This window comes from Lissotriton helveticus, chromosome 8, assembly GCF_964261635.1.
Source record: "Lissotriton helveticus chromosome 8, aLisHel1.1, whole genome shotgun sequence".
Taxonomy (NCBI): Eukaryota; Metazoa; Chordata; class Amphibia; order Caudata; family Salamandridae; genus Lissotriton; species Lissotriton helveticus.
In genome coordinates this window covers 1,173,490,944-1,173,514,362 of record NC_136069.1, presented here as the reverse complement: position 1 = coordinate 1,173,514,362, position 23,419 = coordinate 1,173,490,944, and the positions used below count along the sequence as shown (strand labels likewise).

At 45.5% G+C, this 23,419-nt stretch overlaps 1 protein-coding gene across 4 annotated transcripts in view; it reads left to right on the top strand.

Moving 5' to 3' along the window:
• Nucleotides 1–1,933: 1,933 nt before the first annotated feature.
• The window catches only part of ZNF654 (zinc finger protein 654), a 330,726-nt gene continuing 309,240 nt past the window's right edge, over nt 1,934–23,419 (top strand). The window contains exon 1 of one of the 4 annotated variants that reach the window (XM_078658097.1): nt 1,934–2,148. In XM_078658097.1, coding sequence (XP_078514223.1) covers nt 2,038–2,148 — 111 coding nt within the window. In that variant the 5' untranslated portion in view covers nt 1,934–2,037. The remainder of the gene's footprint in view (nt 2,149–23,419) is intronic. The other 3 variants (XM_078658094.1, XM_078658095.1, XM_078658096.1) reach the window with 3 other exon arrangements.

Sequence of the window (23,419 nt, the reverse complement as noted above, 5' to 3'; positions counted from 1 at the left end):
CCGACGTGGTTCGCTAGATCTGCTAGACTCTGTGTTATTTTCAACAACACTGTAGCCGGACCAGGCTACCGACTTGCACGGAAACTTGATTTAAGCCTTTTTACAAGAACTCGTGAAATCTAATAGTACTGTGGATTCTTTTTGTCGTTTATTGGTCTTGTGGTAAATATATAAAATATCCTTATTTTTTATATAAAACCTTATGTGGTGTCCATTTGTAGTGTTGTCACTGGGTTACTGTATGTGGTCAAAAATGCTTAACTTACAACGACTCTGAGATAAAGCCTTGCTGCTCGTGCCAAGCTACCAAGGGGGTGAGCAGGGGTTATTTTAGGAGTGTAATCCCCTTTCCCTGAAGAGAGAAGAGGGTCCCTATTTGTCACAAGTACCTACCTGTGCCAACTAGAGACCCCCCAATTCTAACAGTCGCAATAAAATGTAGCATGGTTTTAACGAAGGAATCTAAAAACGAGGTAATCCAAATATAAAAATATATTAGAAGAACAGGACCCACGACCTCCTGCTTACAGCTGCGATGCGGGTTCTACAATGAGCCACCTACCAACAGTCTAATAAGAAGAATTCTACAACTAACATTCCTTAAAGTAAAACACCTAAACACATTACCACATATTACAGGCGCACAGAATCAATTCCCCAGTTAACAGCAACAAACAGTGAAAAATACAATTGGTGAGTATTTTTAAATACATTTGTAAAGCGCTCTGACACCTCTGGGTAATGTCCCCCGCTAAATAAATTCGCATAAATCAATAAATAAGCGAACAGTCCACATTCGCCATGTCACTCATACATTCTATAACATCACCTATACATAGGGTGACCAACCGTCCGTAAATTTCACGGACCGTCCGTCATTTTAGTATGGGGTCCCCAAATTACGGACGCCTTACAGACATCATACTAAAATAGAAATGGGAAATTTCAGTAAGGAATGCTGTTTCCCATGTGAGAGGCCCCGTGAGTTTATAAGATTTCACTCTCGCACTTATCTTTTAAACTGAAGAGGCTGCCTGCAGTGGCCCCGCCTGGACCTCCCTCGTTCACACTGTGGTGTGGCCCATTGTCATTCTGAGAGTGCAGCTGATTAGCACTTGTAGAATGGCAATGGGACCAGTTGTAGTGACAGCATGCTTCTCCTGCTTGGGACTAGGGCAAAGCATTCTGCTTTTGTCCTGGCGCCATGCTGGAGAAAATAAAAATAAAATAACAAACAGCGTTTTCACGGCACATTTAAAAGACAGATTTCAACATACAAATAAAAAAAATACTATTTAATGTTTCTTGTTACTAGTACAAATTTTGATTGCAGAAAGGGCCCGATGTTGCTTTGCAAAGCTGCACACATACTGAAAAACTGTGAAATGCACGATTGACTCAACCTTACATAAACTTATTTTGACTTGTATTTATTTTGGTTGTCTATTTACTTACTTATATATTATTGTGCCACCTCCTCTGATATGTCTGTAAAACTTATGTTTTGTCCCAAATTTTTGTCCTGAATTTTGACCTGTCCTGAATTTTTGTCCTGAATTTTGACCCTTTGTCCTGAATTTTTCCACTGACCGTCCTGAATTTGCACCCATGCCAGTTGGTCACCCTACCTATACACAACACACGTCACACTGCCCTTGGTATGAAGACAGCGCACTGCCCCTCTTCTGTCTGTCACCTCCTTCCCAGCCTGTCGCGCGTAAACCCAGCAGCTCACTGACAGCGATCTAGGGGCAGCGTGCACACCAAACCTGACGCGCGATCACGAGCACAGAGAGGCACTTATGTTTTCGTCACGTGATCTGAGTCGTTCCTAGGGGCGCCTGCTGGGCTTTCCTTTACTGTGAGCTAGACGTTACCATTCCAGTTTTGCCAATCAGTCACTCTATTCCTCCGCTTCCGGTTGGCGATTGACTGGCAGCCCTATGGGCCAATGCATGTCGGATGGAGGCGGGGCCGGACGTGGAGGCTAGGCGGCTGCTTTCGGGTAGTAGGGACGCGCAGGTCTAGAACTGTAGCATGGCGGAAGATGAGAGCGACCAGGAGTGGGAGCGTATGGGCGAGGAGCTTGTCTCCCTGCAGGAACCTCCTCGGATTAGCAGCCGAGAGTACTGTCGCCGGTTTTGTGAGGTGAGATGGGGGTGAGCTGTGCCAGTCCTGGGTACGGCGAGTGCGTAGTAAAAATGCACTACCGCCTCGTAGTAGGGGGGGGCTCACTTTGCTCAGGTGGCAGTTGTCCTCCCCCTTTACCTATTTTCTCTTGTGTTGCTGCTGTTCTAAAGTTGACAAATGTGAGTAGTGCTACATGGGCAATGCCCGGGTTCACCAGCTCTGGGTTCTGCAAGCTGACAGCGCTCAACAGTCTAGGCTGCTGTGTTCCTTGATTAGCTGCGGTATAAAACCACTTTTCATTCTGACAGTTGTATGTTTAAAGAGCCCTTTATGTTTTTTCACAACATCGTCGACACACCGGGTCACCCACCTATCTTTTTCATTTTATATACATTCGGTACCTTTCAGGTCTTAAACCAGACGTTTTCCTTATTCGCACGCATTTGTGTTTTAATTAGAGTAGGAGAGTGCTTTGAAACTTGCTAAACTCTTCGCGTGATATTACAACTAAAATAAGTATGTTGTTTACCATGTAGTCCTCGTCCCAAATTACTGATGCAAATTCTTCGATTGACATGACATGTTGCAGAAGTGATGTGAAGGAAGAACAGAAGGGTGGTTGTTAACAATAACCTATAGGCTTCTTCAGATTAGAGACTCCTAGGAAAGCGTCACTTAACGAAATTGCCGCACCCAGCCAGCCCTTTTGTACAGTGTATAGTTGAGGCATGCTGAGCATTTTACCACAAGTGGGCATTAGTTGAAGCGTAATAACATGTTTGCATACATTGTCGCTTAGGTTCACAAATACTACATTTTGTCACGAAAATCCCAATTTTAGGAATTTAGTGACTCCAGTTAATTGTCTGGGCCGGAGATGTGACCCGTTTATTGACTATCAATCCGGGAGCCTCTGTTTTTAATCCTCGTTGAGAAAAACGTAAACGGCCCATCGTTACTATCTCCCATTGTTTCTGTTTCGTTATCTGATCAGATTGAGAGTGTTTAGAAACAGGCGGAACACCAAAGCTGCACAAAGATTTCTCCTTACTAACTTTTATATATTGTGTAAAATTGCCAAAAAGAAAGATGAACTAACTTGAAGAACATAATAGCCTGGGACACTGGAATACCACTTGGACCCGATTGTGTGGCATGGTCGACTGAATTATGTTTTTCAAAAAGGCAGATTATGTGCCATATATTGCAGCTAAAGTTAAGATTCTCAGCACTTTCTGTGGTGTTGTCAGTATTTTTGACATAGAGACATTTATTTAAATGGATCCCAAATGCTAATGTGTGTTGTAAAATCTTTTGGGTGGTGTAAAGGGAGTGGTAACTTTTCAAGATGACATACTTGGGGCGGGTAAAGATCTGGTCCATCATGGAATTAGTATTGAGGAAGTTACAGAAAGCAGAAATTGTAGCCAATCTAAAGAAATGTGAGTTTTCGAAAAAGAGCATAGAGTACCTTGATCATGTTTATCTCTGAAAAGGGGGTATCCCCTAGACCTGATATAGTGGATGCCATCACTGATGCACCATGTCCTACAACTAAGGAGCATGTTGCGTCGTTTCTGGGGCTGTGTGAAATCTATGCTAGATTCGTTAAGAATGTTTCTGCTAAAACAGCAAACTTGAGGGAATTATTAAAGAAAAAAGAAGTGTTTGCATGGTCTGCAGCATGCCAAGATGAGTTTGACAACCTAAAGAAAGACAATAGCTCTGCAGGATTTTGGCACCTTTGATCCTTTGAGGGAATGCATAATAACTGTTGATGCGAGCAATGATGGTTTGGGTGCTACACTGTCACAGAGATGCAAAACTGGCAAACAAGTCACTTTGGATTCGCATCAAGGTCGTTAAGGAAGAACAAAAATATATATTCTGTGATTGAAAAGGAGTTGTTGGGGTTTAGTTAGGTGGTGGAGAGATTTGACGGATCGTTACAATGATGGTGCTTTAGTAGGTCGGAACTTATCATGGTTCGGCTGTATGTTTGCTGTTTCTTTTTCCCCCCGTTTTTTGCAGGACGAATAGACCCATGTACATATAAGGGGAATTCTGGAATTTTGAGGTCTTTTCAACGTATGCGCCACTATACACCACAGAGGCTGCGTGGTGGTTAGATCATTAGAGAACAATATGAAGATTGGTTTGGCAGTGATATGAGAAATCAGCCTAACTGCCAAAGGGATATATTACTAATGTGAAAGACAGTACGCCACTCGCCTTGACAAAGTATATTGGGAAGACGAAACACGTGTTGGCGGTTTCTTTGTTGTATCATCAAGGATCAGTAATAAAAAGAATCACGTCTTTAAGAAAAATCCAGTGATGTGGACTCTGCTTTCTGGAAACGTCTAAAGGACAGTTTAGTAATTCGGAGAAATTGAATATTGGCGTACTGTACATAATGCAAATTAATTTGTCCTATACATAGCTATGGACTGTTTGAGATAAAGATAAGGGTGTGCTATATATTTCTTTCATTTTTACAATGGTGGAGAGATTTAAATGTTTTATTTGGGGGAGGAATTTTGTTTTACAGACCGATCACAAACCGTTGGTAAATATTTTAAGTGGTACTGTCATCAGAGATCACACTCCAAGATTGTCAGGGTTGAGCGCCTAGTACAATATGACCTGAAAATAGAATACATCCCAGGTTGGAAAAACGTCAGGGCTCACTATTTATCTTGTTCACCCGTAACTGTTGATGTGAACATCAATGATTGTGATGAGTGTTTAATAGCTGCTGTGGATGTTTGTCAAGGACAGGCATTCAGTGAGGATGAATTGAAGTTGAAGATGGAAGAGGATGGAGATCTGGTGATGTTGAAGAGATATGTGATTGAAGGCTGGCCGAGAGAACGAACGTTGCCTGTGAGATTGCAAGTGTATGCTAAATCGCAATGGAACTACATGTCCAAAAGAATGGAGTGCTGATGAGAGGACACAGGTTTGTTCCTCCGTTTGGGTTGAGACAAAGGTTTATCGAAAATGGCCATAAGGAGCATCTCAGACAGACTATGACTAAGAGGAAGATTAGAGAGGATTACTGGTGGCCAACAATGGACACTGACATAATTAACAAAATAGAAGCGTGTGTTATCTGTGCCAACAGTGACAAGAGTATCAAGCTTACGACTCTGCCTCTCCAACTGTGTGTGTTACCTGAAGGGCAGTGGTCTAAGATTGCTGTAGATTTAATTGGGCAATTCAATGTGTTACCACGCAGGTACAAGTTTGCACTCGTTATTGTTGATTACTACAGCAAGTGGTGGGAAGTAGGATTTCTGGAGGAACCCAACACTGATGTTGTTCTAAGGATCCTCAAGAAACTGTTCCTTTGGGAAGGGTGTCCCAAGGAAATAGTGTCGGACAACGGGGTGTAGTTTGTTTCCAAAGAAATGAGGGAATTTCTGGAGAAAAATGCAATTGAACATAAACTCATTGCTTTGTACTATCCACAGGCCAACGGTTTAGTGGAAAAGATGAATCGTACTTTAGTTGAGTGCATCCAATGGTCTGTTCAGAATGTAGTTGCTGGGCACGAAGCTATTGAGAGCATGTTGTGGTCCCATCGCTCAACTCCAAAGCTGTGACTGGAAAAAGTCAGTTTGAATTGATGAGGGGGTGGGTACCCACATCAAAGTTGCGACCTGCATGGTTGAGGAGTTATCAGACTAAAACTGAGAAGGGGTGCTCTGTGGACAAAATTATACGTCCCAAAGTTGAGTTGTACCAGAGCAGAATGAAAGTGTTATGACAACAAACATAGAGTTACCGGAGAAACGACATGTATTAGCGTGTGGGATTGGGTACGGCTCAAGGTTCCCACTCATATTGTGAAATGGAAGTCGAAATTCAAAGATCCTAAACTGATGGATGCGATTTCCAAGAATGCTGTTCGGATCAAAGGTCATGAATGGTGGAATTAAAGCAAGGTGCCCAAAGTTGAGAACATGGTTAAGAATGAGCTTGTTTGTGATGGCCGAAGCAAAATACCTGACAAAGGGTTAAGCTCAGAGTTGTCTGATGAGGACCTGAGTGGTGTGAGCACGTTTGGTGTTCACATGCAAAATGCATTGGGTAGAGATGTTTTCCTTGTGGGACACTGAGAAGCAAGAGGTCTATCAGCAGGCCAATTAGATTTCGTGATGTTAAAATATTTCACTTATTATTTTTTTTTTGTTGAATTTTAGTTTCGTATCTGAGTTTTTATTTTATGACTTTGTATTAGTGGGTGCATTTTGTGTTTTTTTTTGTTTATATTATATTTTGTGAAAGGAGGGAAACATGTTGTGATGTGATGCATTCCAGGTTGGAGAACCTTGGAATGTGGAATGCAGAAGGATTAAGTCTGTAAAATGCTCTTGGTGGCGTTGCTGCTGGGAAGCTGGAGAGGGTTGAGCTAATAAACCTACGATTACTGGATCTGACTTTATTTACATCACCACAGTTAATTACTTTTTGGGAGAGGTCAATGTCTTAATCATTAAATTAGTGATAAGACCTTCCATTTATGACTGTAGATGCCCCATCAGGGTGAAAAAGAATGATCACCAGAAGAAGCAGTCTAATTTAAATAATCCTGAAAACTGAGAAGGCAGCTATTAAGAGTGGTCTTTCTAGAGCCAAAGCCTAAGTAGCTAATTCGACACTGATAAAGAGCAACTATTTCACAACCACATTACATGACACTTTACCGATGTAGACTTAGAAACCTGAGTGTGCACTGTAGGAATCTGGCTCTTTATGTGATATTTAAAAAATCTGATAAACTGTGTAAAGAGTCCTGGGGTTTTCTTATGAGTGGACAGGGACTTGCTGTGCAATCCCAAAGTGCTTTGTGAGGGTGTAGTGTGGTCGAGCAGTCTGAGGCTTAACACAGAAGTGCAAGACATCTGCAAATACACACAATGATCAATAAATGACACAAACGACTCAAGAAGGAGACCCACACCAATTTATAAAAATAGCAAGTATCTTAATATAAGTTTAGACATCAGAGAAAAAAATCGTTCAGGTAAGTACATTTTTACATATTCATTTTTTCAGTTCAAAAAGTGGACACAGTGCAGTTTTTTAGTTCTGTAATGTTATCCCATGGAAGGAAGAACATGCTCTGCAAACAGGTACAGTACAGTGACTTACGGGATCCAACTTAAGGAGTTAAGGGGAGTAGAGGGCAAGGTCCAAGGCTGCACCAGCAGTACACCACCAGCGGCATGGGGGCGCTGGGTGCAGGGTGCAAAACAGTGTCAGGAGCCAAATACGTTTTTATGGAGATCTGTCACTGCGAAAAGAGACTGCAGGCTCTGACTAGAAGCCCAGTTGAGTTGAACCAACAGGGTGGGGGGGCTTTCAAGTCTTGCAATGCTGTGGGACATAGAGACACCTCTGGTCCTCTTCTCCAAGGCCCAGGGTAGACTGATGCAGATATGACTTAAGGCATTGTTTTTTTGTTTCAGGGAGCAGAGTTGTTCTATGGGGGCCTGTGTGCGGAGACTCCAGACGGCGTCGAGGAGTTCACGAGGGGTGAAATCCCGATATACTCAAGCTCTGGAGGGCTGGGGGACCTAGTTGACTCAGTTGGCTCACTTAAACTTGGTCTGGGGGCGACAGGTGCAGTAGTTGCTCAGCTGTTGTGTTTTGATGGTTCCAGAGGCCTCAGTTTTTGCTTTGGAATTCCTGCAGGGTACAGGAGAACAGGTCTGCTGTCCACAGGAGGTCTTGTGTCTTTATCGAAGGCAGGAAGTCCAGTCAACAGGTGCAGGACGAGTTGACTTTGGAGCAGTTTTTGACGAGGGATGCAGGCAGGCCAGCAGGGTTGGTACCAAGTCAGCAGTTTCCTCTCCTCTCTGCTTTTGCGGCTCTTCAGTGTTTTCTCTCTTCTTAGATCATCAGGGTCTGCTTCTCTGGTTCCAGGGTTTTTTCTGAATACTAAATGTAGGGGTGTTAGGGGAGTGTAGGGAAGTAGCCTATAGGCTACTGACCCCTGGGGTCACTACGCCCCTGTATGACCACTTCTGTGGGAAGTGGGCATAACCCTGTCCCAGAATTTCTAAGCATGCCATCACAAAGATGGCTACTTCTGAAAAATCGTGTCTACCTCAGTGTAGCCCACCTTATGGGTGGTAGGAGCCTGGAGGTGGCATGCCTACCTGACTAGCTAATCTTCCCGCCTGTCCAGGTGTTAAGGGGTCCTGGACAAAGGGGGGCAGCTGCCTCTCATGTGAAGGTATCCAGATTCGCATTTCAAAGGCTGCAGCTCTTCGAAGCTTGCCTGCCTGAGGAGGCTAATCAGCAGGTCTAAATAGTTTTTAAGAATAATTTACATGTATGGATTTTTTTTTTTTAAACATACTTTTATTAGAGGGTTGTAATACAGTACATCGCTGGGTATAGAATCCCACATAATTGCGTCATAAGGATACAAGTCACATGCAACATAATAGTAAGTACAATATACTAGGCCAATAGTTACAGCAGTGTCACATCTTTGCATGTTTACACCTTTAAATGTACCCATTATCATTCCCACTTTCATTTTATCTTTAAGAATAAAGATCCCCTCTTGTCCATATCCAGCGAGACACAGCTCTGACAGGTTACAACTCGTGATAAGGGACCATACGTGGTCTATACTGCACCGCCATGGGACAGAGCATAAAAATTTGAAAAAACCAAACATATCAACTTCCCCACCCACTCCCTCCCCCGTAGGCTCAGCAGTAGGAAATTGTGCACCCGTACACATTGTTCAGATCAGCACATTGTGCGCTTGTGAAATCCATACATTTGTACACTGGCCTCTAGCAGACTCCCGTTTCGTACCTCAGAGCCCCAGCACCTCTTCCTCTCCGCACATCCCCAGCTCAAACAGAACGCACTCTAGGGGCAATACTCCAGTATGTCCACTGCGACCAGATTCCAGTCCATTCCATGGATATAATTTACATGTATGGATGTTGACATTTTTTGACAGTAAACCATAGCTTACGCTACTCAATTTTGCGTAGTAATACATTGGTGAAACCTTTAATATTCTTTTTTTTTTTATAAAGTGATTTGATGACTTATATTTGGTTCCAATTAAGTTGAATTAATTTAGAGCTGATAAATGCATTTTAAGCTTTAAACGTGTTCTTTCTTGAGCTGGAATTTTCCCTTACAAGCATAATAACTTGTTGACATTTTTGCAAATGTTGCTTTATTTGTTCTGTGCATGTTTCAGTATACGTGCAACGAACGGACTGTCTTGCGAAGTTCATGGTGGAATGGCTTGGTGGGAAAGTCAACTCTCACCCGATGTCCTAGTCTGGTACATTGTATATCATCTTGCCATTGAAAAACCAGTGAGGCCCGGAAAGCTAAGTTGTTCACATGAGGAGTCTGAGAAAGAATGTAGGAGCAACTAAATGTATTTTGTGACTACATGCATAACCTGATCATACAATGGACTGACTAATGGAGTGACACCACATCATTAAGGTGGGGCAACGCCATTATTTTTCTTTTACACTAGGATGCCCACATTGCAAAAAAAATGTCAGTGGGACACCACCCGTTGTGTTCTGGATTTAATGTATCCTTTATCGCAACTCCTAATTTTTTCTATCTTAAACTGCCCTTTTGCTAATACTGCTACATTCATGCAGTCAACGTGCAATTCTTATTTGCCTAACAAATTGATTTTTTTCCTTCGTTTTCTTTTTGCCAATGCTCATGGACTCACCCTCACAGGACTTTAAATCTGATTCTTTTATTCCTTTGTTTTGAATCTTAGATTGGACTGAAATATTCTTCTGCCTCTTATGGCAGTAGAAGCCTGTAATCTTTTATCTAATGTTTTGTTTAAACTCATCGTTTTGGAATTGAACCTTTAACTAAATGTGTGCTCTGGTGCTACATGTTTTTATATTCTTGACTGAGATGCTTAAGTAGTTGCTTATTAGTTTCAATTTTGGAAAATTAATACAATAATTAAATATCTAATTTGCCTGAGTCTATTGTTGTGCCCTGATATTCTTTATTTGAATCTGTATTGGATTACACTTTTTTTTTAAAAATATTTCTTTTTATTAAAACAAGGCATCAATAAATACACCGGTGCATAGTACAGAAGGGGTCAATCAACGTCATTATTCGATACAAAAATGTTTGGTCCGGGGGGGGGGAGGGAGGGAAACAATACATCCATACCATAAACACTTATTCAATCAGGTTATGGAGAAGTTGGAACATCCAGGACTACAGTTGCAGGTGGTACACAAATATTCCCTCTGTATTCATTCCAGGGGCCCCAAATGTCATTCCACTTCCGAGGACGACCCCTTGCCAGGTAAACAGTTTTTTCACGGAACATACACCAATCCATACTGTCTTTCCACCCCTCTATCGTTGGTGGCCTAGCAGAACCCCACAATTGTTGTACATTTCGTTTAGCGATCATGGTTCCCAATGTGACCCATTGGGTCTGTGCAGTATTGAGATCCGTGGACTCCCAGATATTTAGCAAGCATCTTCTAGCCTCGGGCAGAAGAGCCACTCCAGTGACTTCATGCATAACATTGTAAACAGAACCCCAATAATTCACCATATGACTACATTCCCAGATGATATGAAGGAACGTCACCAATTGGCCACATCCCCGCTTACACAAGCCCTCTTCCGCTAGACCCATTTTAATCAAACAGGGATCCGTAACATAGACTCTATGGAGTATCTTAAGCTGGACAAGTCTCAATCGTGCTGGAATCGCGACCTCCTTTGGAGAGGAGATCGCCGATTGCCAGTCCTCATCATCAATTTCGAGTCCATCTCGGGTCCACCTCTCCCTCAGATCTACCAATAGATCAACTCTGTGGTTAATCAGCTTTTTATATATGAGGGAAATAGTTATATCGGGCATATGTCCATCAAGTATACGGTCCTCTTGGGGGGATGCCTCCGGTATCTTTTCCCCTTCAGGGAAAACCGATTGCAGTGCATGTCTGACCTGCGCATAACGGAAATACTCCGTAGCACTCAGCTCATATTCCTTTTGTATGTCAGCAAATGATTTAATCTTGCCCTTCACCCAGAGATCACCTACAGTGGTTATTCCAATCAGTTCCCATTTATCAAAACCCTTCGTGTTCCATAGCTTGCCAAATCTGTCCGAACCAAAGAGTGGGGTGGCCAGAGTCAGGCGTTCTTTCCAACCAAGCGAATTAGTAACATCATGCCATATGAGCTCCGCCACCCTAGTCGGCCCAGTCAGGGTTTTCACCGCTGATTTAGTGTACAGTGCTCTGCTATAGTTGCCACCCGGAAGCACCCACCTATCCATGGCATAGCCGGGATCTATCGTAGAGCCATACGTACCATGATTTATAGCCCCTAGCTGCGACGCCCAATAATATCTCTTGTTGTCGGGGAGGGCAATCCCTCCGTCATACCACGGGAGCGTTAGTTTGGCCAACGCAAAACGTGGTCTACCGTCCCAGAGTAGTTTACGCTGCAAGCCCTCCGCTTCGTAAAAATAGCCAGCAGGTACTACATCTAAGGTGTTTTGGAGGGCATAAAGGAAACGCGGCAGGGACATCATTTTAAAAAAGGGCCGCTCGTCCCAGCATCGAAAGTGGAAGCCTCTGCCACCCAACCACGTCACTTTTCAGCCGAGCCAATGGAGGAAGAAGGTTTCGCTCATACCGGATCGTGGGATCCATAGAAATATAAACACCAAGATATTTAAAACCTTCTCTTACAATTTGAATGGGACAGTTACGAGGCAAAACTGGGGCGTCCCCATGCAAAACATACAAATACGATTTAGTCCAATTTATAACTAATCCCGAATTTCTACCATACGAAGCCAACACGTCACAGAGGACAATTAGAGACTTCCTCGGAGAGGTAAGATAAAGCAAAATATCATCAGCGTATAGAGAAATCCGATCCTCAAACTGCGGAGACCAAGGAAATACCCTTGATCGAGGGCTCCCAACGGAGCCAAGCCGCCAATGGCTCGAGGGCCAACGAAAACAGAAGTGGGGAGAGTGGGCATCCCTGCCTAGTGCCCCGTGCAAGACAAAATGGCGCAGAGACACGACCATTAACGACTACCTGCGCAAGTGGCTCAGTATACAATAAACGCACCCAGGCAATGAACTCCGGACCAAAACCGAACGTAGCCAATACGGCTCATAAATACGGCCACTCCACCGTATCGAAAGCCATCGTCGCGTCAAGAGACGCCACAATGGCTGGCTCCTGCAAGGTATGGGCCCTCGCAAGAACCCCATGCAATCGCCTCAAATTCAAAGCCGTATTTCGATGCGGAATAAAGCCCGATTGATCGGGATGAACGAGATCACCGATAACTGTTACCAATCTATTGGACAGTATCTTAGCCAATATCTTAGGCTCTGCATTTAACAATGAGATCGGCCTGTACGACGCGCAGCTAGTTCTGGGCTTCCCCTCCTTATGGATTACCACAATCGACGCAAGTCTCTGATCTCGGGGAAGAACACCACACTCTCGGGACTCCAAAAACATATCCCTCAAAAAATGGGCAACTCTATCTGGACAAAGCTTATATAGTTAGATGGGGAGACCATTGGGACCCGTCGCTTTTCCGGTATTCAAGGAGCGCACTGCCAAAGCTACCTCATCGGCGGTAAGTTTACCGTCCAGAAGGTCTCGATCCTCTACCAACAGACATGGGAGCTTAATGTCCCTCAATAGCAGACATGAATCTTCCTCCGGCCTATCCGAGACAGACGTATAAATAGTGCGGAAATATTCAGCGAAGCGGTCCACTATCCCCTGCGGGTCGGTCACACAAGTCCCGCCCTTAGTTGCAACCTCTGGAACGACTCGATCTGCTCTATCTTTCTTGTCCAGCCAGGCAATCAACTTGCCAGCTTTATCACCTAGATCATGCAGACGCCCCTGTTGCTCACGACCAAGAGCCCTTGCGCTGTCAGTGACCAACGTCCTATACTCGAGCTGCTTAAGTTGTAAAACATGCAATCTGGCGCGGGTCACCTCTTGCTCCAATTCAAGTTCTATATTCGCTATTTCGGACTAGTCTCACTACAGCCTCCTCCTTCTGCCTTTTAACACCAGCGATCAGAGATAAAGCCTGGCCCCTGAGTACAGTTTTAAATGCCTCCCACAGAGAAATCGACGACGAAACCGATCCCTCATTATCCTGAAAATAATGCTCAAACGCTTTTATCAAGTCCGTCCGGATTTTGGGATCGCGCAGGTACCAGGAATCATTGGGGGCCACTCTACCATTGGAGCCAGTAGCGAAATCGAACCTAAGCCAAAGAGGAGAATGATCAGAAATACCTCTGGCTAAGTGCCGTACTTCAACAATGGATGAGGCCTGGGCCGCAGGCACCAGACCATAGTCAATTCGGGAAAGACTCCCATGGGCACCAGAATGAAAAATGTATTGCCGTCGAGTAGGATGGAATAATCTCCAACTATCCACCAAACCTAGCGCCTCCACGAAATCCGGGAGCCATCTCTGAGCTCGCCTCAAGTCTCGTGCCGGAGATCTATCCAGGGTGCTAGAGACTACCGCATTGAAGTCTCCCCTCAAAATCAACTATCCACTAGGAAGGTCCAGTACAACTTTACCCAACTCAAGAAAGGTCGTATTCTGCAGACCCGGGGGGACATAAATCAAGACCAAAGAGAGGGTACGCCCCTCCCAACGTCCCGAAACCGCAGAATATCGTCCCCTGTCATCCGCAATGACTGAATCAACAACAAACGGGAGAGAACCCCTAATGAGGATCCCAACCCCCCCTAGACCCAGAAGTAAAACCCGCATGCTCAACAAGTCGATATCCCTTCCTATTCATTGCCTTACACACATTTCCAACCAAGTGAGTCTCCTGCAGGAGGACCCCTTCTGGGGAGTGTCTCCTAAGGAATTGTATGACCACACTACGCTTGATCTTATCCCCCAACCCATTGACATTCTAACTCAGTACCCTCAACCCCTTACCCCCCATCATGAAACAAAAAGGAGCTCCAACCCTCCTCCGAGTACAGCACCTTACAGGAATAAGCCTGAAATACAATGCCTTGTGAAAACTCAACGAAATAACAAAAAACAATTCCCCCCACCTCCCCCCAGACAACCTGTTACAATACCCCCCACCCTGCACCCCTGCTTACGACTTTCCAGCCACCCCAACTCGCAGTGTGCCTGTCGCCCCCACATCTAGACTAAACTACAAAAAGAAAAGTCAGAGGAGGAAAGAGGCATATCGATAGCCCGTTTATCCCCCTAATATATCGTGCTAGGTGTAAATCGAAACAGTACAGACCAAAGGAAACCTTTCCCCCCCCGTGTCCCAGGGTCTCAGAGCCACAGTTCTCATTCTTGTTCTTGCGCACTGCCATCTTCTCCGCCACTCTGTTTATGGGGTTCCTGCCGGGCCTTCAAAGTGTCTAACCAGTCTGCAACCATCCCCGGCTCAGCAAAAAAATAAGTCCTATCTTCATGTTCAATCCTCAGTTTAGCCGGGTACAACATGGAGTATTTAAGTCCCATATCTCGAAGCCTTCTCTTCACCCCCAGAAAGTTCAGTCTCTGCTTCTGGACTGATTGTGTAAAGTCAGGAAAAAAATGTATGGATGAGTTTTCATACGCCTAGGATCCTCCCGATCTGGAAGCCTGAAGGATAGCGTCTCTGTCTCTGAAATTGAAAATTCGGGCAATTAAGGGTCTAGGCGGGGCGCCCATCCGCGGTCTTCCTCCCGGGATTCTGTGGGCCGCTCGACGGTGAAAAACTTGCTCAGACCTTTGGGGCGAAGGTGGTTGGTTATGAGATCCTCGACAGAGATCAGCTGCCTGCCCTTCCGCATTTTCCGGAACACCAATAATACGAACGTTATTCCTCTGGGCTCTCCCTTCGAAATCCTCCAGTCGACGGACAACACGGTCATTGGAGGCTTTCAGGTTCCGTACTTCGGATTGTAGCTCTGTGACGTCGTCCGTGAGACTAGTTGTTTTAATGTCCAAGGATTTCACCTTCTCACTTGTCTTTGTGAGATCAGCTCGAATCAAATTAACCTCGATGGACACCGTATCCAGTTTATGGGCCAGGGTCTCCATTTTCTGTCCAAGCGAGGAGTTGATCCCATCAATGGCGGCCATTATGTCTTGCAATGTAGGCTCCGCATCCAGGACAGAGGCATCCTTTACTTCTTCTTGTGACTTTCCTAGCCCACTAGGCGATCCTTTAGTTTGGGTGTAACGATCCATGTTGTTCGACTGCGTATACCGTTTCCCTCTGGTGGCCTTCTGCTGCCGTTTGTCCCCCTCCGGCTTGGTCGCCATTTTGGGGGATACTGCTATACACTTAGGCCGAGCCAGGGAAGTGGCACTCGGCAATCGTTATTTGTAGAGCACAGCAAGTCCCTTACTTCCGACCATACAGGATAGTAAGTCGATTTTCCAAGGCCAGCGACGTCCACTGGGGCGTTCAGTAGTCAGACATACACCTCAGCTGGGTCGCGAGTGCAGCCACCAAAATCGAAAGTGAAACCAATTAAGGTTATGGAGCCAGACCGGCAACTTCCGGTAGACAGGGCTGTTGTTGTTGAACTACGCCACGGGCACTATGCCAGCCCAAGTTCCGGGCATCCAAGAGAGACGGGCCGCAAACTTTCAAAGTCCATAACTCCGGTTTCCGGGGCTCCTTCGGGGTACTGCTTGCAGCATTGAGATCGTCTGTGCTTCCTCTGCAAGAATCACTCATCAGCATTCAGGATTAAGGACAGGATATAAGCGGGGGGCTACGGGGGTCTCGGGAGCCCCAAGCTTACGCAGCCATCTTGGATGCGCGCTAAGCTCCTCTGGATTACACTTAAATCTAAATGTGTTGTAGGGAGATTCAGCAATTTTTTTTCAGAATATCAAGTGCTACTTCATCTCTTCTGTGTCGCAGTAGCAGAGCTTCAAGTTTGTATCATTCTGGCCAGACTTAATTTCTTTAGGAGATTAAGTCTCCCCATTGAGATACTGTATTTTTATGGTATGGTCCTGAGAGTAGTGTATTTGAACCTTGTTTCAAATTTGTGAGTTGGTCACCAATTAATGGTCCTTATTGGGTGGCTAACGTTGATGGTTTGGACAAACTGATTCCCACCCCTCCTGTTGGCAGAGAGAGATCCATCAGAGTACCATTCGCCTCTGTGGTGAGGGTAATGCTGTAATTCATCTAACTATATGGGACCCAGTGCAGTTAGAGGGATAGATGAGTAAGTAATGAAGTGAAAGTTAAACGTAAAATATTATATACTGCTTACACTGGATCAACACTATCTTGAGAGAAGCCACACAATGGATATTAACAGCTTTTTTGTGCAATTGGCACTAAGGACAGTACTCCAGAGTGGGGCCCAGTCAAAGAATTTGATCTCTCGAGTGTTCAAGACAGGGGTATTGGGAAATTTGTCAAAAGCAAGTTTGATGCCTGTCTGTGACGACAAAGGTAAAACTGCACATGTGCATTTCTCTAAGGTACAAAGTTGAGGTCCTCCGTGGCCTACAAGAAGTCTATTACTGCAAACTGCTTTAGCGTCGGAGAAAAATATCCTATAGTACCTGGTTGCAGAAACTTGGTATAGCATTACTTAGAACACCATTGCTTCCCCACCATCACTACGTCCTCTCATTATTTTGATCCCCGTTCCGAACATTTTAATGACCATTAATTTGACCCTCTCTAACTCACTCTTACTTTTTCCAAAACAAAATAAAAATGTGATTATATTTAATTAAGTTGTACTTAAATTTAATGTTAGTATTTACCCTAAATTAGTTTCAAACATTTTTTTATTAGGCCAGTGTAAACCATAGGCTATGTTAAATTGTATTTTATCAATACTATAAAATAAAATTATAAATAAGTACCCTTCTGATTCTTTAATTGAAATACATTATTAATTCTGATCCTCATTCTATTTAAAAAAAAAAAAAGTATTCCATCTCATGCTTGCTGCAAGTCTACATTAAACAAAGTAAATTAAATGAAACTGAAAATGACCATCAGCATAAATCAACAAAAGTAGGGTTTTTAAAATTATTTAAAATAGTAACCTTATTCTAATTCCAGCCCGAATTGTACTTGCACTAAAAGTTGAATTCCAATTACGTTCATCAAAGTGATCCTGTCTCAATTAGGGCAGACAAAATATTGATGTAGTTAAAGGTATGTTCATAGTGAGCAGGAGGAGAGAGGGCCTATAGCTTACTAGTACAACCTTGCAGATATGTTAACGCACCATAAGGTATAGAAAGCTTTAGTTTAAAAATATTATAATGTTCTTTCTCACAAAGCCATCTCTTTCTTTATAAGTAACCGGGATTTGTCTTTCCTTTTTGCCTGTGACTGGACCTTGGACGCTGTTGTAGCACATCAGCGCTGTGGAACCCTGAGTGCCCTTTTCTCACCCTGATAGCGCTACCTCTCGCCGGACCCGCTTCGCGGGTCCCGCTTCGAGGCGCTGGACTCCAGTGGGTGGAATAGTTACCTAAGCTTGTTCTGGGCGCAAGTGTGAGCAGGGCTGCGAGCGTGTAGACAACTGAACTCAGTTTCCCAGGAGTCCCTGCTGTAGTTGTCCCGCCCGAGTCACCTGGGCAGCTCTCCCTGCTCGGACACGCCCACCTCCTCTTGGCCAAAACCACCGGACTTGCCTGCATCGTGGGATTTGTCTTTCCTTTTTGCCTGTGACTGGACCTTGGACGCTGTTGTAGCACATCGGCGCTGTGGAACCCTGAGTGCCCTTTTCTCACCCTGATAGCGCTACCTCTCGCCGGACCCGCTTTGCAGGTCCCGCTTCGAGGCGCTGGACTCCAGTGGGTGGAATAGTTACCTAAGCTTGTTCTGGGCGCAAGTGTGAGCAGGGCTGCGAGCGTGTAGACAACTGGACTCAGTTTCCCAAGAGTCCCTGCTGTAGTTGTCCCGCCCGAGTCACCTGGGCAGCTCTCCCTGCTCGGACACGCCCACCTTTATCACTTCCCCTATAAACTGCGCACGTCATCTCCGCTGTGCGGGACGTGCGCGGGACGTAAGCCCGGGGCTAAGCCCTGGCAAAGGGCGGGCCGTTTGAGGCCGTTAGAGAACGGAAGAGACCGGACCGGGCCTCTCCCCTTGGCTCTAACATTTGTTCCTTAACCTATGCCTTTTGTTTCCTACTAATTCCTGTTGATTTCTATGTATAGACATAATGTCTGTGCGCGAGGTTAGAAACAGGGCAGCCAAAGGGAGGAAGATGAACGGGACTCTTGATGATTTCATCACTAGAACTAACACTGCCATTGATGTAGAAATTAATAAAATGCAGCAAAGAGTCTCTATGGACCTTGATGCAGCCAGAAGAATATCGCTGGAATTGTCCTTAGCGAGGAAGTCATCCCTAGGCCACCTTGCATTAGCTAAAACTCCCGATCGTAGGACAGGTATTTCTCCCGCCCTGACGCAGGCAGTTGTCCATCAGATCCCGTTTTCCCCACCCCCTGCCCAGATGGGGGGGCCACCACTTTCTCCGTCCCTCAAATGCTCGCCCACCTTGGGAGTGTTGGAGCCGGTAAAGGGGCCCTTTATTGTCATATCTCCTGATCCTAAGGGAGAAGGAGGCATGAATCCTTCCCCACCTAAAGAGGTTGCTGTTTTGAAACGTAAGCGCCTAACCACATCTGCCTTTTCTAGGAAGAAGGCGAAGGTTGCAAAGGCCCAGATTTTCACAAGTGTTAACCCTACTGCAGGAGGGGCGCCCACTATATCCTCCCACTTTCCTCCCCAATCCCTACCACCTGTGGCCCCCAACAGTACAACCTATGTAGAAACTAGACGGATGGGTTCAGATGGGGTGCAGGATCTAGTAATTGATGGTGAGAACGAAGGGGTCCCTGTGTGTGTGATAGGGGGGGAGAGATGTGGAATTCTTAACGATTGTCTGGGAAACCCTAAAGAAACTTTTAGCACCTCTGGAAGTCAGGCTAACGAGTATAGAAAATCAACTGCTTGAGACAGAAAAAAGCATTTTAAATTTAGCAACTGTTACTATAACTGATCACAAACCGAGCAGTATACCTGACCCAGTCCACCCCATATTACCATCCACAGTCCATATACCCTTGGTCCCTGAAACCAAACCCATCCCTAAACCCCGCTCTAAGGCAACCATAAGTAATAATACTAATGGCACAAAGCAGCCACCCAAGCAGCCACCCAAGCAACCACCTGCCCAACCTGTTCCAGCCACAAAGGCCATACCACCTACAAGGGCAAAACAACAAAAGTCCTACTATCCAAAGATGCAGGGGGCAAACTATAAGGAGAAGCACCGTGGGGGTTATGTCGAGCTCCCCCCAGATGTTAGACCTTATGTGGTGGTGCTGACAGGCGTCCCAGAAATTGCATACCACCAGCAGGAAGACTATGGGTCACTAAGAAACAAGGTAACACACTGGCTTAATGAAAATAGGCCGTTACCTGCTCACCTGAGAAGTAAAATTCTCATGGTACGGAGGGTACCATGGGTAGGCACCTCTTTCAAATCAATCTCAGGTGACTGTATAATTGTTTCCTTTGATGACCCCTATACAGCACACCACATATGCACATGGAATGATCATGGGGGGAATTCGACCATAGTAGCAAGATCCCTAACGTATTTCTATTCCCCGCCGCCACGCCCCAAAAATGGGGGGAATTGGCCATTGTCTAGAAGACATGCATGGGATGATGCAGTAGACTGTTGGCAGGGTACACAAGGGAGGTGGGATGGGGCACCTACCTACAATAGATTCGGTTGCCTTGAAGATATCGATTGACTCATTAATAATGAGCATTGCACAGTTTTTCATGAGGACTTGTCCCCACCTCTCCAGCATTTTACTGCTGCGCATTCTCGATGTATTCACCACAACCACAATGCACCGGAAAATAGGGTTTTGTCCCCAGAGGATAGACCACTCGAATTCCGATCAGTGGACACAATCCTTGAGTGCCTTACCAGCAATAAATCATGTCAGGTAGTCCTTTCTCACGACAACGTCAAGTGTAATCCCCTTCCCGGGGAGTTGCCTGCAACATGCTGCCCACAGTCAGAGGGATTCCTTCCCCTAGAACCTTCTTCAATCGAACTGGCCAACAGTTGTATTCCATCATCGCTGTTGACCGAGGGTGGAGAGCCATTCTGCTCCTTGGCAGCAGAGCCGGTAACGGAGATTGTTGTAACAACCACGGCTGATTCCTCCACTGCTGTTCCTATCACTACTCCTAGTATTGTTTTGGTCAACCCCGTAAATGACCAGGTGCATGGCCTAAATAGGGTTCCAAGGGAGGGTCTCAAGGTACTCAGCTGGAATATAGCAGGCCTTGCCCGGAATATAGACATACCCGACTGGAACCTCTTTATTGAACAATTCGGGTTGTGCCTATTCCAGGAAACCTGGTGCTTGGAACCATGTTATAAGGTGGGGTTTACCACTTATTTTGTTTCTGCAACGCAATCGCAAGCAGGGAAAGGCCGTCCTTCTGGCGGTCTTCTCATTTGGGCAAATATCTCGCTAGGCCTCACCATTAGACACATAGTTAAGGAGTCACCGGATCTACAGAGAATTTCTGTTAGAATGCCACAGGGGGGGAGTAGCCTCGAAGTTTTTAACATCTATGTTAGGGGGGCAAGGGGTGGAAAGTCAACACTGTCCGCTACGGGTATTGAGGAGGGCCTTAGTTCCTGTGCGCCTGATGCCTTAGTGATACTTGCAGGGGATTTTAACTGTACATTTGAACCTCTGGCCACCGAAGATATATTGGGCACTTGGGAGGATGATGCCAGAAGAGGTATTCCATCCCTCTCGCTGGCCCCTATCAGAAGCTGGTCCCAAAATGCTATTGACTTTAATGTACTCTGCCTGGAACATGGCCTTAGGGCCACCAATGGTAGAACTAAGTCAGACCAGCTAGGAGCTCATACGTACAATAGAGTGGGTCATTCTTCGCGAATTGACTTCATACTGTTGAACTATAGACTCTGGGCACACCTAATCGATATGGAAGTTATGCAGTCCCCCGTTAGTGACCATAATCCTCTACTCTTGTCCCTGTCTTCCCTCAGGGAGGGTGCTCCCATCTGCCCTAACTTCTCACGTCTGGAAAACAACTAACGAAGTAATCCCCTCTAACTGTGCCAGACGGTTAAAATGGAACACCTTTGTGGCAAATGATGTCAAGATCTGGGAGGCCAAATCTATAATGACCAACATCGCAACGCGGTTAGACTCATTAGGACCCATTGATTGTGACCTTGAGGTTCCTAATTTATTCCTTGAAGCGACTACCGCGCTGGGAGAACTTTTTGTGGCTCACCCTTCAGGCTCAAGGCGCAGCACGAATGGTAGACCAACGCGTAATACGGGTTGGTATTCGCACGACTGTAGTGTCGCCAAAAAAGAATTGATCAGGGTGGTAAAAGCGAAGGACGGGGCACAGATTAGTTGTGCTAGGCGCCACTATAGAAAGATCTTGGCAAAGGCTAAGGCTGAATACGAGAACCAGTTCTGGCAGGATTTACTGGCAGCCAGCCTTAGGAAAGATTCTAAATGCTTTTGGGATGTAATAAGAAGAAAGGAGAAACCAACGGACTCCCTCATAACGTGTAATATAACTGAGGGAGTCTGGCTGGATCACTTTTCTAAGCTTTATGCAGTGAGCGAGCCCTATGTCCCGAATGAGGTGGGTCAGCACGCCCCGGGTAAATCGGAGCCCAATGAGGATTACCAATTCACATGTAAAGAAGTAGAATGGGCGATTAAGCGCCAGGTCCCAAATAAAGCAGCGGGTCCGGATGGCCTTCCAGGGGATTTACTCTGTGTTAACCTGGCCGAGTGGGGGAGACTTATTGCTTCCGTTATGAATGCTGGTTTGGTTGGTGCGGCCTTACCGGATTCTTGGAGGGGAGCTGAGGTCGTCCCTTTCTTTAAGAAAGGAGACAGGGACGACCCTGCTAATTATCGCCCCATAAGCCTCCTCGATATTTCGCAGAAGGTGGCAGGCAAGGTTGTCTTAGGAAGAGTCACGCAGTGGATTGAAGAGAACAATATTTTATCAGACTTCCAAGCAGGTTTTAGAACTGGTACGGGGACAATCGAGCAAGCACTCGCTTGCTGATGCTCTATTGGAAAGTGGTTGTACTGGGCAAAGGCAGCCTATACTTGGCATTTATAGATCTCAGGACTGCCTTTGACCTGTTCCCACGAGAACAGCTTTGGAGCGTTCTCGATACATTGGGCATCCCCCCTTACCTGCTAGACATGCTGATAAAATTCCACGCAGACAACTTTGCCCAGATCAGGTGGGGAACCCACGGACAAAAGACATCCCGTATCCCTGTAAATAGAGGTGTCCACCAGGGTTCTGTGTTGGCCCCCACACTGTTCTCGTTATATATCAACGGAGTGGTGGAGCATCTGCTACAAAATCCAGCGGATGCCCCCTCCCTGGCAGGAAAGAAAACACCTACCCTCTCATTTGCAGATGACACTCTCCTGATCTCTAAGACACCAGCGGGCCTACAGAGTCTATTAAACAGCTTTAAAACCTTCTGTGACTCAAGAGGTCTGGTCATAAACACGGGGAAGACGAAGTTCCTGGCTTTAAGCCCCCCAAGGAAATTAGTCAAATCACCTATACTTGCTCTAGTCCCACTGGAGAGGGTTAGGGAGTTTGATTATCTCGGCATCCGCATCTGCGACTCCATGAGTTGGAAACCCCATCTCCAAAAGATGTTGCAGTCCCATAAGAGAGTGACAGGTGCCCTTCTCAAGAAACATCGTGGCTCCTCTCAGAAACCAATCGCACCGGCACTGGATATTTACAGGGCTCGGGGTGTTAGTGCAGCTCTCTATGGTGCAGAATTATGGGGTGTGCAGAACGTGGACCACCTGGCCCGCTCCGAAAACAAATTCCTTAAAGATTTATTGGCCCTTCCTTATAATACTCCAACTATCCCCCTCTTACTAGATATGGGCATTTGTTCTATTAGTGATCAAGCGAGGTTGCGTCCGCTCCTCCTATGGGCCTGTATCTGGAGAGTCCCTGAATTGTCCAGCTATGCAGATGGCTTAAAAGAGATACTTGCATCGCCTGGCTGGGCGAAGATTCAGTGGCTAAGGGAAGTCAAACATCTTTTAATTAATTTGGGTCTTGAGGATGACTGGGACAATAGATCTGCTCCGCCAAAGACAACACTAAAA